Below are 16,003 nucleotides of genomic sequence, written 5' to 3'. Positions count from 1 at the left end.
TAGTGAATTGACAAACGATTCAAAAAACATGAAGAACAATAATGTTGAACAAAATGAAGGAAAAAAGAAAGAAAGAGAAGGGAAAAGAAGAAAGAAAAAGAATGAAAGAGACCATATAATTCATTGCCAGCGCTTCTCTTTGATTAATTATTTATGATCTATTTCATTTTTCAAAAGAGCTGCTCGCAGAATCACGTGTAAGTATTTATTCAAGTTATTAAACATTCATTTCAAATTATAAAGGTTTTTGCCGAAATATTCCAGAAAGAAAAAGCAAATTGATGTGCAGATTAACATTAAATAAGGATTAATGTTCACATCAAAGGGGTTTGCGGGGAAAAAAGAAAGAGAGAGAGAATACTGATAAATATTTAGTATCATGGATTGAGATTTTTTATTTATTTATTTATTTATTTATTAAAAGCTCAAACAAAAACAATCTTCATAATTGGACAAGTTGTTTGTATTGAAAGAATCCATTTACTCTTGAACTTATTCATTTGTGATCAGAAAATAATTTTGATTCAACTATTGTTGTTGAACACAATCAAGCACAAGATAAAACTGAAAAATGGATGGGAAATGTATGTTATTTTTCTTTAAAAACTTTTTATTCATTTATTAACTTTTTTTGTGATAATTTTTGTTTTTTCAAATTATTTTTGAACTTCGGGTTTTGAATTTGTGAAAATTATACCTGAAGGAAAAATAATACTTGTAAATTAACTCATAGTTGTTTGATTTTTCAAAATTCTTTTCACAAATATCAAGAAGTTTAGTTCTCAAAACAATTTTCTAATAAATAATAGTTCAAACAAAACTTGAATAATTGCATGACTTAAAGTTACAGTACTAAATAAGGAAACTTTTCCGGAATTTTTTCCTTCGATATTGAAAAGTTTTCAAAAGAAAAGGCAACGAAAAATCCAATAAATTATTTAAAAGAGAGAGGGAAATACAATCTCAATTAAAAAAAAAAGAAATTTTTTTAAAAAATGTATTTTAAAAAATATATCACAAAAACCAAAAATAAATACATAACAGAGTCAAATCTTCTTCACAGACATTTCTCATATTCAACAACTCGGAAATTCTAATACATTTCCTCCTCCACAAAAAAGAAAAAAAAAATCTGTATTAACTCATTTGAAAATTCAAAACATAAAATAATCACAAAGTGAATAGATAACTCTTTGCAAAATGCAAAGCAAATTTATATTCTATCATTACAGCGCTAAGCAAGTCAACAGATCATTCTTTTTGGTGAGCATAAATTCGTTCAATGGAGAATAATTTTTCTAATATATCAAGCATTTTAAATTTCTTTTAATATTTCCCAATCCGCTCTCAATCATTTCTTGCGTTGTTGAAAGTTTCCCTTTTTATGAGAAAAGAGCAGATTTCTTGCCTCATATATCAACATATTGACTCAGCGAAAACCGTAGCCTTTTGAATACTGTTGATATTTGAGATCTTGTAAAGCTTTCTGGTCAAATCCAATCGAATATAGAACTTTGGATAGTTGAGGTGAGAATGTGGCATCATTAAGAAAAGACATCAAATTCCTTGAAGCTATTTTTTGATATCTGTTCCCGTCTTCATATTTGTATGGGTAGTCAATTTGCTGGTCGTTTTTATTTGAATGCACCCAAAGGCAGTCGCTTATCTGTTGAGGCAGTGAGCAAGCAGACGGCGAATCGAAGGAAGTCAATGGGACATAAAGGAGAGGAGAGTGAATCTCGTTTGAAATAAAACATCTTGCAAAATCAGATCGGCTGAAGAGAAGTTCGAAACAGGCTTGGAAGATTGGCTTATCGGGCATTAAGGAGTCGTCTCTTGCTTTGCTGTTCAGAATGTCGAGATACAAACAAATTGCTGCATAAAGGATCTCGTTTTCACATCCTGCAAATGCATAGCAGGAAGGGAAAGCGGAGCAAGAGGGAACTGAAGAAGGCATTACATCATCCGCTTTTAAATAATAAGTACCTCCTTCAAAAATTGTGGATATCTTTTTCATTTTCTGCTGGTAATTGTAAATCTCTGTGATGATTTCTACCGCTCGCTTAGCAGCCGAGCGCAGGTTATCCACTCCAGCTGCCCGAAAGCCAAAAGCCGAAAACGTAAAGCTGTCCATTGCATACAGCGCAGACAGGATGATTCGTGGGTGTGGGAACGAAGAAAGCTCAAGTGCTCTTATAAATGTGGCACGCGAATAAAGCGGACGCATTCTGAAATCAATTCCATTTTGTCCCACAAAAATTGACATGGCAGTTAATCCACTTTCAACTTTGACTAAAGGATCAACAGGAATTGACAGCTCAACTGAGTTTATAATATTATCCATATAAGCTTTTTCTTTGTCTTCTTCACCACATTCAGAAGAAGCACCAACTTCTTTGAACAAAGCACTTCCTTGTTTAATCTTCTGATCCCCATTTGAACTGCTGCCTGCTTGTGCACTTGAGAATTGATCTCTTTGCAGATAACTTTGATTCGCAGATGTTTGACGAATGTTGATGTCAGCTTCTCTTTTAAGGCCTTCTATACGTCTCATTTCATTCTTAAGCTCTTCAAAAATAACACTGCTATTTTCTTTCACGTCGTATTCGCTCCAGTCTTCTTCTGAGTCAATGGCTGATGCAGATGATGATGATGATGATGCCTCTTCATTGCTTTCTGTGTCTTTTTCCTTCAGCTCTTCCAGCTTCTGCTCGAATGCAATCTTCCACACATCTGCATCATCATCAAATAGCATTGAAATACATGACTGAACAATTGGATGTGTTTCAGAGGGATAGATCAGCACAGGTGGTTCAGCGTCTTCTGAAGCTGAACTGCCGAAATAACCCCAAGTTGAGAAACTAATACAACAATAATAATATCTGCTGTCCTTCAAAGTTCGCTCCTTCATTTCTGCTTTTCTTTTCTCTTGAATCTCCTGCTCTGTCCATTCAAACGGGTATCTTCCGCACAGAAGCAAAGACAGCACTCCAGCTGCATCAGCAACACTATCATCCACAGCAGAAGCTGCCAACTTGCGCAAAAATGAGCCAAAGTATTTTGGATTGCTTTCGAATTCCTGCAGAAATCGAAATTTTCTTTTATCTTCAAATGCTCTGAAATAAGTATCATTAAACGTGTCGCAAAACTTATCTGGTTCAGAAGCATAGCGCATCAGGAGATAAATGGAAGGCATAAGATATGGTTCTGTCTTTGTTATTTCTGCGGTTGTTGCGGGTGACGATGAAGAAAACGAGTGAGGATGCAAAGTACAAAGATTTATCAGCGTTTCAACAAACGGCGATGTAAGCTGCACAATCCAATATGCCTCTCTCCAACGGACACACTCAGCAACCACAGCCAAGCAAGGCATAATCAACTCCTCTGGCACTTGTGGAATAGCAAGCACCAGGTCAGAAGCAATCCCCATCCGCGCCACTTTCAGCGCTGCCTCCTTTCGCCCTCTCGCAAACCACCAGAGCACCCTCAGCAGATCTTTCAAGAAGCTGCTGCTGGACAACAATGCTTTCGATGGCATGGACAAATGCTGCTTGACAATGCGGCAAACGATAAAGAGAAAAGGCGAATGAAAGAGAAAAGAGCAGATGGCCTGGTGGACATAAATGCTGCGTGCGTGGCGGAACAGCCACAGAAGAAGATTCAAACCTGACTGAGCTGTTTGTGGCTCACTGAATATCAAAGAAAGTTGAAAGAAGAATGAACACAAAATGAATAGAATTATAAATTTTCAATAAAGAGAAGCAAAAAATAGAAAGATAATAAAAATGAAGACAAGGCAAGCCTCAACAATAAAACAGCATTTGTCACTTCTTCTGAAAGTGACCAACTTTCTTTCAACGATTTTGGCAAAGACTTTTTAACTTCTTCATCTTTTTCTTTTTCTTTTGTTTCATTTTCTTTGCCTGCTTTTTTATCCATTTCATTATTCTGACTACAAACAGCAATCCAATCTATTATCTTTTGTGCTTTTCTTCTTATCTCTTTATTTTTCATTGTCAAAGCAAATCCGAAAAATGACTGCAGACATTTAAACACATTGACATCTATTTCTTTCTTATATTTTTGTTTTTCTTTGAAAATTTCTTTTTCTTTTTCTTTTTTTTCTTTCAACTCTCTTTTTCTTTCTTTTTCTTTTTCTCTTTCTTCTGTCTGATCATTTAATGCTTTATCTGTTTGATCCTTTTTCTCTTTCACCTCTTCTTCCTTTAGCTCAGTTTCTTCTTTTGTCTCACTTTCTTTCGTTTGTTTTTCAATCTTTTCGTCTCCTTCTTCAAATCCAAATTCGTCTTCAGGGAGAAATCTTTCAATTGTGTTCAAACAAGTCTCACAAAACAAATAAAACTGAGCATAGTTCTTTTTCCATTCTTCTTCCTTTTCTTCTTCTTCTTTCATTGTGTCTTGTATTAAGGCTTCTATCCTTTTCTTTGAGCCATCACGATCGTTGTCTATCTTTTCCTTGTTTCTCCTTCTTTTCCTTTTCGTTTTCGTTTTCGTTTTCAATGCAACTGCATCATTAGATACAAACTTATCAGCTCGTGCTGCTTTTGCTATCTGTAGATTATCTTCATAATGATCATTATCATCAATAGCATCGCTGTCTTCTTCTTCTTCTTCGTCTTCTTCGTCTTCATCTTCGTCTTCTTCTTCTTCTTCTTCATTATAATCATCATCTTCTTCTTCTTTTCTCTTTTTCCTTTCAATTTCTTTGTCACTCGCATAAGAAGATGAGGAGGAGGAGGATTCAAATAAAGAAAATGCTTTTGATTCAGCTTTTTGCTTACTTGAATTTTGTGATAAAGAACTAAATGATTCTTTTTTATTGCTTGAAGATGAGACAGATGAGACTGAGGCAGAAGCAGAAACAGAAGCAGTGCATTTCGGAGGAGGTGATTTGGATGCTGCTTTTCTGACTGAAGAAAAAGAAGAAGACGACGAAGACGAAGTCTTTGCAGAAGGCGGGGGAGACAAGCTGACTCCTCTTTCATTCGATGCAACAGGCGGAGGTGATTGAGATTTTGATGTTTTGTCATCTTTTCCTTTGCCTTTGCCATTCTCTTTGTTTTGCTTTTGCTTTTGCTGTGCTGGTGGAGGTGAGACAGAATGCTTCTTCTTTTCGTTTTTGATTGCGTTTGTGGTGTTCTCTTTTCTTTTCACGTTCTGTTCGGTTTCTTCTAGCTTTTTCTGGTTGATGTCTTGTAAATAAGCTTTTTGTGCTTTCTGCTGTTTTGAAGACTTTTCTTGTGGATTTCCTGAGGAAACCATGACAGACGCCGAGGCAGATTCAGACGGAGAAACAGGAGGAGATGCAGGTGGTGATGTTGAAGACGCAGTTAGAGAAAATTTTGGAGGTGGAGAGCGAGATTTTGAATAGCACTTGAATGAACGTGAGGCAAATGAGCTTTGATCTGGTGGCGGAGATCTTCCCCTCCTTCTCTGCTGCATCCTTATTTCTTCTTCAAAATAATGCGTCCGTTTCATCTCTTTCTCTATGCGTCTTGCAAGTCTTTCGAAAAAACCAATTTGAATCACTCCTGGAATAAATCTTGGGGTTGATTCAATTAACACACTAAATGAACATAGAAGTTCGTAAGTCTTAATCTTATTTCCAATGCAAAATAATCATACCCAATCCCACGTATTCCCTCAATTGCACAAATTGGATTGTCAAACTGCAGTTAATATCATAAAAATGCAAAAAGGACAATCATTTCATGAATTATTTAATAATAAAACAAACATCAACAAGAGCATTGAAAACGAAAGCAATTGCTTTTTGCTTAAGAGGCAATGAATTTGGACAAAAAATTTTAATAAGGTCCACTAAAATTTCAATCGATGCGTTCTTGAAATAAATTACAACATAAAAAAACAAATGGAAAAATGTTGGAAAAATTACCGAAAGTTCTTTATTCTCTCTTGAAAACATTGAATCAACAAGAAATCGAATGAATGAGCTGTTTATAAAATCTGGAAGCCGCCATAACGGATCTGAATATTTCAAAATGAAGTTATCAATCAAAATCCATTTATATAGTTACCAAGATAACAAAAAAAAGATCTAACCTTCTGAAACAATTTTATGCATCGTTTGAAGATATTCCCAATATGGATATAATTCTTCTCTTGAAATATCATCCAATCTGCAAATTTCTTTCGGTAACTTTAAAATAATAATAATAATAAACACCATATTGATGAATATAATTTTTAAGCACATACCCATGATAGCGACATCTATTTTTAAATGTGGCAATCGAAATAAATAAATGTTTGTTAATTTAATAATTATTTCTAAAAATGAATACCCATAATATTTTTTTAAAAAAAGTTTCTGGTTTCGGAAATGGAGCATAATTATTTCATTTATGAAAAAACAACGATTTGTACCAAACTTTTTCTCCAACCTTATCATTATTGTTCTTTCATTCCCGTGTCAAATAATACAGAAAAATTCTAAAATTGAGAAAAATATTTGTTTGAGTTGAATGGAACAAAATTCATAAAGCAAAATATTTCGTCCCATATAATATTTTCACAGAAAAATTGGAATTCAGAAATTAACAAATAAATACTGCATTTGGAAATAATCAATGCATCTTCATTCAATTATCTCCAAATTTTTTTTCCTAAAAAAAAATGAATAATAAAAATTGTGGAAGATATCAATGTTTTGTGCAATTGAAAAGTGTAATGTTGTTTGAAGAGAAAAGTGGGGTGATTATAAATATTGTCCAGGGATTGATTTTTTTTTTATTATTCATCAACACGATTGCTATCAGAAAAACCAACTGATGATATTTCTTCTGTTACAGTCAAAGAAGAATCATCATCTTTATCAGATTCTTCTGATTCATCGAAAGAAAATTCACTTTTTCTTTTTCTTTATTCTTTTCTTTTTTTTTATTTTATTTTGCAGTCATTGATTCTGCAATTGTTTTGAATTTTTGTATCAATTTTGTATTCCACGAGAAGGAAAAGAATTTCAAAAATAACTCCAAATGGTTTTAAAAGTATTTGTCCACTCATTCCATTTTATCATTTTGTGTCAATATTTTTGATATATGGTCTCATGATTGATTCATTGTGATTGATTCGTTTTGATTTCAATGTTGTGAGAGCCTTCAATTCGTCCAAGAAAATTGTTTAACTTCGTTTCATGTTTGCTATTTGAAATGAAGACAATTACAGTCAAAACCGGATATAATCACGTCGAATATAATCACATTCGTTTATAGTCACATTTTTCGATGCACCGACATTTTTGGCCTATTTTTCATTCATTTTTCATCGCATATAATCACAGGGATGAAAATATATAATCACATTTTTAATTATAATGTGTGACTTTTTCAATGAAAAATCAATTTTTTGATCAAAAATTTTTATTTTTTGATTTTTCGAAAATGTGCTCAATGAAGTTAAAATAATATGCATTTTCGCAAAAAATTAATTTCGCAAGTGAAAAATGCGTTTTAATGAAGAATTTTCAAAAATGAAAAAATCGACCCAAAACAAATTAATAAATTAATTAATTTTTATTTTTTTCTGCGTTAAGCAGCATCGTATTTTATCACAATCGGATATAGTCACAAAAAGTTGTGCAAAAACCGATGTGATTATATCCGGTTTAGACTGTATTCCTTTTTTCAGTTTTTAACAAAAAAAATGATGAAAAATTTTTAACCTCCTCCAGATTTCATTTTCTCCCTGACAAAGAATCAAATTAACTTTTCCCCTCTCCATAAAATATTTTTTTCTTTCTTTCTTTTCTTTTCTTTCTTTCTTTTATATTCTTTCATTTTAATTTTAATTTTAATTTTTTGAAACCTTCCATCAATTTCAATGATTTACCACCATTACTCAGGTTTCAGTGACTTTTTCACAAGAAAAAATCTCTTTCTTTCTTTGACTTATGCATTGACAAAATAAGCTGATTGGAAAAGAAAAGAAATAAATAAAGAGCTCGGTTTTTGAGATAACCATGAATCCTCGAATACAGTCAAAACCGGAAATAGTCACATCGATAATAATGCAGATTTCGAATATCAATAAAAAATCAAAGATTTGTTCCAAAAAATTTTTTGTATCGTATCATTCAATGTCCAACATTCACATGAATAATTATAAAGATAATAATTAAAATTAGAGGAAAAATCAGGAAATAATTGAATGGAACAAAATTCAAAAAGCAAAAACATTCGTCCCATTTTCATAAAGAAAATTTTAACTTAAATTCTTGATAGAAAAGAACATGACTTCTTAAAGAATCATCCTTGTTATCAAAATTCGAATCGAAAAAATATAGTGAAAATTTTTGCAAACATTGTTTAAAATTACAGAAAGAAGTTTTGCGCAAAAGAATTGTCTTTTTGCTCATATGGGGTAAAATATATCACTTCAGACAATTTCATTGATAAATTATGTACTTTTCATTGACTTTTTGAGATCAAAAAACACAAAAAATATAGTTCCTTTTTTTGACTTTCGTGAAATGTTGGAAAACTTTATGATTCGATTTCAACGATGCCTGTTTTCGGATGAGGAAATCAAATTTATTTTGAAATCTGAGAAAGTTGAGAAAAGTTATGAGTGAAGCAATTTTTCAATGCCTTGTACAAAAAAGGCTTGAGAGTTCATATTTTCCCCCATATTTTCTACAAAAAGCTAATCATGTGTGACTTTGTGACTATTGGCTGACAAAATTGGTTTCCTGACTGAACGAGTTATAATGTTCACTTCAGAACTTCAACTATAAGAACAAATAATTGCATGTGCAAATATTGATAAATATTAATTCAAATAAAAGAAGAATGAAAATGCGTTTCTCAAAAAAGGATATTGACAAAAAATCATATTTGAAATGAATTGATCATCGGACCGTCAGTGAAGTCAGTGAAGTCAGTGACTGTTAATAAAGTCAGTATTCTGCAGGGAAGTAATTTTAAATTAATTTATGAAAAAAAGAAAAGTTCAAAAAATAGAATAAAATGAATGTTAAAAAGCAATTTGATATATATTACGAAAAGTCCAAAAATCAGAGAAAATTTCTTTTTTTTTCAAATACCAAAACTGACGTGGATTTTTTATTACTGACGGACGAGTCAAAAATATTTTAATCTGTAACACATGTTTACAAAAAGCATATTTCTTTTCTTTCTTTTTCGAAAAAAAATCTTTTTCCATTTTTCTATTTATTATTGAAAAAATTCAACAGAATATTGATCAAAACTATAATCCAATAATCAAATTTCAAGTTTTATTGAAAAGATAAGAAAATAATGTCTCGTCGAGGTTCAATAAAGGTTGAAGAAGAGGAAGAAGAAGACGATGACGACCCTTATATTAAGCTTTGCACCCCTCAGTCAAGGAAAGCTGGAAAAAAATGCATACTTCTTGAGGAGTGTAGATATGATATTGGTTTGAAAAATGTTCAAATTATGACTTTGTTGATGTTGCTTCTATTGCACCTTTAAACTATTTTTGGTAATGAATGCTTTATAGTGCGTTTTGCGGCTCAATACCTTGATTATCGAGATTGTGATAAATTTGATCATTGCAAAGTTATTTGGACAGATTCACCACCTTCTTTTGATACTTTGTCTAGAATGAATATATATCAGGTTATGTCCCGCTTCCCAATGATGAATGAACTTTCTCGGAAGGGAATTTTCTTTCAGAATATAAATCGAATGAGACTGACGTTTCCAAGCGATTTTCGGTTTGTTCCTCGAACGTGGGTTCTTCCTCAGGATTCAGCAGAATTAAATGAAGAATTTGCCTTAGCACAACCCGGAGAACGTCCTCGAACGTATATTGTGAAACCAACTGCTGGCTCTCAAGGACAAGGAATATATCTTGCTCAAACGTTATCAGATATCCTCCCAAATGCGCAAGTTGTACAGCGATACGTTGATAAGCCGTTTTTGATCGATGGATACAAATTTGATTTCCGTATCTATGTGTTGGTAACGTCTGTTGCACCGCTAAGGATATGGCTTGGAAGAGAAGGCTTAGCACGATTCTGCACAAAGAAATATGAAGGAAGTGTAACAAGGGAAAATATGAGCAATGTTTTTATGCATCTAACAAATTATGCAGTGAATAAGCGTTCAAAGGATTTCATTGCTAACGAAGATGCCAAAGACGATGATAAAGGATCAAAACGGAGCTTATCATCAGTTACAAGACTTCTCAAGCAAAAGGGTTACGATGTCGATGAAATGTGGGAACAGATTATCAACGTGATAGTGAAGACAATGCTTGCTATACAACCGTCGCTACTATCTGGATACGCTTTGCATGCATCTCCACCAATAACGTTGTGGGGAGAAAAAGAAAGGCTCAAAGAGAAAGAGAAAGAGAAAGAAACATCTTCTTCTACTGCCTCATCATCAGCATCGATGACACAAACACAATTCTCATCTGATCAAATGGCTACATTTTCACACACATCACAATGTTTTCACATCATTGGCTTTGATATTCTTCTGGATTATCGCCTGCGCCCGTGGATTGTTGAAATCAACCATTCACCATCATTTGTGTGCGACTCACCTCTCGATCAGAAGATTAAGTTTCTGGTGATCTGCTCGGCGCTCCGCCTGGCGGCAGAAAATGAGGCTTTTGAAAAGAAGAGGATTCAAGCAAGCAATGAAAGACTCGAACGGATGAAGAAGAAGAGGCAGGGAAGAGAGGAGAGCGAGTTGAAGAGAAGTGATCGAGAAGGTGAAGAGAGATACCGAAAGAGCGAAGCAGAGAGTGGAGAGAGTGGAGAGGCGGAAATTGTCGACGAAACGGAGCCAATCGAGTCTCCAGATGGGTTCTATCGTCTGATTTATTCTGAATCACACCCTTCTTTCAAAAAGCGTTCAGATCTCAACAGAATGCGCATCTTCAACTCTGCTGTGCTGCACGAGTCATTCTACAAGGCATGCGGGGTGAGGGGGCTGACGGGGCTGAAAATGATTGCAAGCTTCGGAGCAACAAACTCGACTGAGTTTCAGAGGTATTTCTTGGAGTATGCAGAACGAGCTACAAGCGGAACTGCAGATGGAGGCTCGAAGATTGGCGCAGGGCTGAGCTATGCAAACGCTTATGCATCATCTTCTTCCAATTCAAGTTCAAACTCCAGCTCGTCTTCTGCAACAAGTTCAAGAGACAAAGGGAGACAAAAAGGAACTGCGCCTTCTCGGTTTGGTGGGAGAGTGGAGCGGAGAGGAAGTGGAGGAAGCGTTGGCATCTCTGCTCCGATTAGGACAGGCATGTTTGCACGCGCCCCTTCGTCTTCTTCCTCCTCTGCTCCGATTTCACTGTCATACGCGTCAATGAAGAGACATGCCATCAGCTGCAGCAAGTTCTGCCAGTTTGGACGAAATGCGGGCTTGTCAGACGGAAAGACGGTGACTCAGGCTGATCTTGACTTGTTGTATCGAGAAGTCACAAGGCATAGCACGGGCTCCTCTTCTTCATCATCAAGTACCAGCGTCGGAATGTTTGTGACAGAAAAATTTATAAATTTGAATTTTTGTTATAAAATGAAATCAATTGAAACATAATTTTTTATTTGCGATTTGGTGATATTTTTAATATTTAACTCATTTATTAATTTATTTATTTATTAATTTGTTTTGTTTTTGTAAAGGTATTCTTCATACAGCAGTGGTGGAGGAGGATCTGGTGGTGGGTTGGGTGTAATGGGATATGGAGAATTCTGCTCAGCTGTGCTCATTCTGGCCACGAGGCATTATCCTGATCTGTCTTTCTATGAAGCGCTGAGGAACGTGCTGCTGAACATGGAGGAGAAGTTTATGAAGCAGACGCCGCTTTCTTCACTGCCACAGCAAAGCTCTCCACTTTCCTCACAGTCTTAATCAAACTTATCATCATCTTCGTTGTGTATCATAACACATCAATTCATCCACTCATCATTTGGCATTTGTTATTCCATCTTTCTTTCTTCAGAAATCACTTCGCATTTCCACTGCACGTCATCGTTCAGTTCTTCTACACATCCTTCATCTTCTTCTGTCATTGTTTATATTCATTTATCTGTAACTCGCGGTTGCAAATTTTAGCAAAATATGAAGTTGTTTTGAATATGTTTCAGTGTTTGATTGTTGCATAAAAGTGCTAAATAAAACTGAAATTATAACGAAAAATGCATAAAATATTTTTTTCTAATTCTTTTTTTTTGTAAACGAAAATATACTCAGGAAATGTAATCCTGTAACGATGTTGGTACTTCCTCACTACAGTCTTATGCAATCACAAATTTCTGGACCAGCCTCAGCAGAACCTCTGGAACCTTCGAAAGAGACTGAATCGACACAAACTCTCGCTTGCTGTGGAAGTTTTCTCCGCCAGCAAAAATGTTTGGTGTGGGTATTCCCAACTCAGAAAAGCGTGCGCCGTCTGTGCCGCCTCTGATTGGCTTTCTGTTGGGAGTCACTCCGCTTTCACGGATGGCAGCTTCAAGATGCTCCAAGAGATATGCATGCTCAGGGAGAATGTACTTTATCATGTTGGAGTATCTTGCGACAAAAATTAAAATTAAGAAGAAGAAGAAGAAGAAGAAGAAAAGAATTGATAAATTCAATATATAATGGAAATAATTGAACAGAACGAGCAAACTGTTTTTTAAATGTTGCTTCAATGACAGCTTTTGGATGTTTTTCTTTCAAAGACTTCACAATTGAATTAATTGTTTCAATCTTTGCTTGCAGCCCCTACACATGCAATTTTAATTATAAAATCATAAATTAAAATATGGCATATACACTTTCCTGTCAAAATTGAAAAAAAAAAATAAACATACAGCATCTTCAAAATCTCTAATAATCATTTGAACAGTTGCTTCTGAGACATCTCCTTCCATTGACGTTACGTGAATGAAACCTTCCTTTTCTTTTGTTGTTTCAGGAGCCTGATCTTGAGGAAGAAGAGTTGTGAATTCACTTGCAACTTTTGCAGCGTTCACCATGACTTGATACGCGCTCCCTGGATGAATGTCTACGCCTGTGACGCGAAGTGTGCATCCGTATGCACTAAATGTTTCACATTCGTACTCACCAATTCGTCCACCGTCCACAGTAAATGCTACGTCAGGCTTGAAAACATTCATGTCAGCAGAATCGGCTCCTTTTCCAACTTCTTCATCAGAAGTGAATAAAATATAAATATCTCCATGAGGAATTGCAGTTCCAGCTCTTTGTATAATTGTGACAAATTGCATAATGGAAGCAACACCAGCTTTGTCATCTGCACCAAGCAGAGTTGATCCATCACTTGTAATAATATCTTGTCCTTCATAAAAAGAAAGATCTGCTCCAGGAATAACAGTGCCACTTGGAAGTCTCAAATCTTTACCAGAAATTTTGTGATGAATCATTGGCTGAATGTTTTGGCTTGGAGCATCTGGGGAAACATCAACATGAGAATTTAATCCAATAGTTTTGCTTGCTTTTGCATTTCCAGGAATAATAGCGCACACAGAACATTTATCAGACAATTTAGCCTCTAATCCCAGTTCAGAAAGCTCCTTTACTAATAGTTTCGCCATTTCAAATTGCTTTTCAGTTGTAGGGACTTTCTCAACATCATGTGCACTCTGAGAATCAATTTTGCAATATCTAATAAATCTATCTACAAGCTCCTTGATATCTTGTTCAGTTAAACATGCAGACGACATTCGCGAACTGTCTTTGATCTTCAAGTCAATAGATCATCTCTTAACTTTTTTTTTAAGAAAATGATCAAAATTTGCTATTTTCGAGATGAAGTCACTATCCCTTAGCAAACTGATGAAACACGAATGCATGATAATTTACACAAAGAATGAAAAGAAACTTAAAATTGAAGTGATAAATGGGATAAAAAAATTTGACATAAAAATATTGATTGTAAAAAACTCAATTTAAGAAAAAGCGATTCAAAGAAAAATTTTACAAAGTGATAAAAATTGATCATGAAGCAGTCGTTAGAAGGCAACCGGTTTGTATTTTTTGTGAAATCTATGTTTTGAAAAATTTAATAAACATAATGATAAACATACAAATAAATTAAAAGTGTAAAGAATAAAAATATAAAGCAAAACACCAATTAAATAAAAAAAATTTAAGCAAAAATATGGCATTCGTTCTCTAACATCCCCAGAATGAAATATAACAGTCAATTTGACAAACCATTTCAATTGTCTCAACAATTTTCTCAATATGAGTTCTTCTTTCTTCCTCCTCTTCATCAAGCTGCTGCTTTAGCGATTCGACGCTATCGCTCCATTTCCCTTTCATCGATTCTTCGCTTTCTGTGCTCATTGCATCAAATCCACTGATTTCAACTTCAAGTGAATGAATCTCTCTTTTCATCTCAGCAAAAAATGAGGCCATTCTTGTTTCTATCTGTTTCATTGATTCTGTCAACCAAGAAAGGAGCTTTGTACCATTCTCTTGTGCAGTTCGAAGCGAATTCTCAAGAAGATTCTGTCAGAATGCACAATTATCAAAGATAAAGAATATTTTTTCAATTTTTATCAAAGAATCAAAGCCTCAATATTTAACAGCAAAAAATAATGACATGAAATATTCATACAGCTGTTTCTGAAGCTGAAGCAGTCAATTTTTCAAACACTGTCTTTAGCTTAAGTATTCTCTCATCTTTCACTGCTAAATCTCCTTCTACAAAATAACAAAGAAAAGTGATGGATTTGAAAAAACAAAAAAAATCAACGTTTACAAAAAAATAATAATCGTTCAAACCAATAATTGATAGTCTTGATGCTGAAGCATCCAACACTTGAGTAACATTCTCATATTGCTTTAATGCTTCTGCAGTGGATGAAGAAAGAACAGTTTCAAAAGATTTTTCAAGTCGTTCACTAAGCTGTTTTAAAGTTGCTTCACGCTTTTGTTTTTCCAATTCAAGGTTTCTTGAAAGTTGAACAACACATTCCTGGAAGCACTTAAATCGTAAATGTTCGTCTTTCCTTTTCTTTTCTGCTTGTGCACGAAAAGATTCTAAAAATGTAGGCATAGAATTTTTAATTTGTTCTAATCTGCATATTTTGAGAAATAAGTTTCAATTATTAAATAAAAGATATATTTTCGAAAAAACTTCAAATGGCGAACTTCGATTCCAAATCCATGGGAGTTTTTGTGCTAACATCAGAAGATGCATTTTCTGCACTAACTTCTGTTGTGGTTTCAGTTAAAACTTCTGGCTGCAAAGGCGTAGTTTCATCTTTTGCAATAGTTTCATTTTCGTTTTGTAATTCAGGAATTTCCGGGAGAGGCTTCGTTTGTTCTGATTGAACTATTGCCCCTTTTTTAACAGGAGTTTTAAGTGGAGTGTGAGCTGCTTTTTTCTTCAAAAAAGAGTTTGAAAGTGACTTCGATTTTGCTGAAGTCTTGTTTGGAGTAACTAAAAAATCATCACAATAAAAATAAAGACATGTTAGACTGCTTATGTCACATGAATTCAAAATAGTGAGCATGCCTCTCTCCGCTTGCATTTTCAACTTTAAAAATTATAACTGTAACAGTATGGTTGCTTACCATTTTTTATCCAGAATTTGTGATTCCCCATTATGAATGTTTTTGTAACATATGACATTTAAATGAACGCTTTTTTTGAAACAGACGCGTCTGCTGCAATTGAATCAAAGAAAGATAGAACGTTTACAAAATTTGAGGAAGCTATTTTTACGTTCTACTATCCTCTTTACTTTCAGGTTCGCGAAAAGAGTCTATTTCTTTTATATAATATTTTAATAAATTTAAAACAATGAAAAAATCAGAAAAAACGACGTTGGCCCGTATTTTTATCATTTCTTTGGTTTTACAATACGTTAGAGTTGATTGCGATGTCGTTTTACCGAGTAAATAATAAAACTCAAGAAACTACTTTTTTGTCTTATTATTTAGGTTTTATTGATGGACACTCATTTTCGATGCTAGTTGACGATAAATTTTCACATCTTGTTTTCACA

The 16,003-nt window shown here is 34.1% G+C and overlaps 4 protein-coding genes across 4 annotated transcripts; 1 reads left to right on the top strand and 3 right to left on the bottom strand.

Annotated features, from left to right (window-relative positions):
- Positions 1–726: 726 nt before the first annotated feature.
- MONOS_2746 (uncharacterized protein) lies at positions 727–6,255 on the bottom strand (the record flags this gene model as incomplete). The annotated part of the gene is made up of 7 exons (XM_067872691.1): positions 727–3,689; positions 3,803–5,587; positions 5,647–5,690; positions 5,759–5,863; positions 5,918–6,009; positions 6,085–6,181; positions 6,241–6,255. The coding sequence occupies 7 exons, from the start codon at positions 6,253–6,255 to the stop codon at positions 1,430–1,432; spliced, it is 4,398 nt and encodes a 1,465-aa protein (XP_067731824.1). The 3' UTR covers positions 727–1,429.
- Positions 6,256–9,299: 3,044 nt separating this feature from the next.
- MONOS_2745 (putative Tubulin polyglutamylase TTLL13) lies at positions 9,300–11,891 on the top strand (the record flags this gene model as incomplete). Its single annotated transcript, XM_067872690.1, has 3 exons — positions 9,300–9,438; positions 9,523–11,512; positions 11,663–11,891. 3 exons carry the CDS (start codon positions 9,300–9,302, stop codon positions 11,889–11,891), a joined length of 2,358 nt encoding a protein of 785 aa, XP_067731823.1.
- Positions 11,892–12,110: 219 nt separating this feature from the next.
- Positions 12,111–13,739, bottom strand: MONOS_2744p2 (putative peptidase T). Its single transcript, XM_067872689.1, has 3 exons — positions 12,836–13,739; positions 12,652–12,746; positions 12,111–12,551 (listed from the first exon to the last, which is right to left on the bottom strand). The coding sequence occupies exons 1-3, from the start codon at positions 13,706–13,708 to the stop codon at positions 12,278–12,280; spliced, it is 1,242 nt and encodes a 413-aa protein (XP_067731822.1). The 5' UTR covers positions 13,709–13,739; the 3' UTR covers positions 12,111–12,277.
- Positions 13,740–13,821: 82 nt separating this feature from the next.
- Positions 13,822–15,553, bottom strand: MONOS_2744p1 (putative SF-assemblin/beta giardin). The gene is made up of 6 exons (XM_067872688.1): positions 15,511–15,553; positions 15,144–15,435; positions 14,775–15,070; positions 14,608–14,693; positions 14,202–14,498; positions 13,822–14,030 (listed from the first exon to the last, which is right to left on the bottom strand). The coding sequence occupies exons 1-6, from the start codon at positions 15,524–15,526 to the stop codon at positions 13,983–13,985; spliced, it is 1,035 nt and encodes a 344-aa protein (XP_067731821.1). The 5' UTR covers positions 15,527–15,553; the 3' UTR covers positions 13,822–13,982.
- Between the last annotated feature and the right edge of the window lie 450 nt (positions 15,554–16,003).

The sequence above is a fragment of the Monocercomonoides exilis genome (genome assembly GCF_001643675.1).
Source record: "Monocercomonoides exilis strain PA203 chromosome Unknown scaffold10-1930038, whole genome shotgun sequence".
Taxonomy (NCBI): domain Eukaryota; phylum Preaxostyla; order Oxymonadida; family Polymastigidae; genus Monocercomonoides; species Monocercomonoides exilis.
The sequence above is the reverse complement of the archived record's forward strand: the minus strand, read 5'-3'. Positions and strand labels throughout refer to the sequence as shown.

What these genes read in the sequence shown, in the direction of transcription:
- MONOS_2744p1 (XM_067872688.1), bottom strand. An exon ending in CCCATGGATTTGGAATCGAA is followed by an intron (nt 15,071 to 15,143) that starts GTTCGCCATTTG and finishes CAAAATATGCAG; the next exon opens with ATTAGAACAAATTAAAAATT. An exon ending in TTGTTGAGACAATTGAAATG is followed by an intron (nt 14,031 to 14,201) that starts GTTTGTCAAATT and finishes TTCAAAACATAG; the next exon opens with ATTTCACAAAAAATACAAAC.
- MONOS_2744p2 (XM_067872689.1), bottom strand. Translation starts at nt 13,708, where the DNA reads ATGTCGTCTGCATGTTTAACTGAACAAGATATCAAGGAGCTTGTAGAT. An exon ending in TTAGAGATTTTGAAGATGCT is followed by an intron (nt 12,747 to 12,835) that starts GTATGTTTATTT and finishes TTGCATGTGTAG; the next exon opens with GGGCTGCAAGCAAAGATTGA. An exon ending in GAAGCAACATTTAAAAAACA is followed by an intron (nt 12,552 to 12,651) that starts GTTTGCTCGTTC and finishes TTTTGTCGCAAG; the next exon opens with ATACTCCAACATGATAAAGT.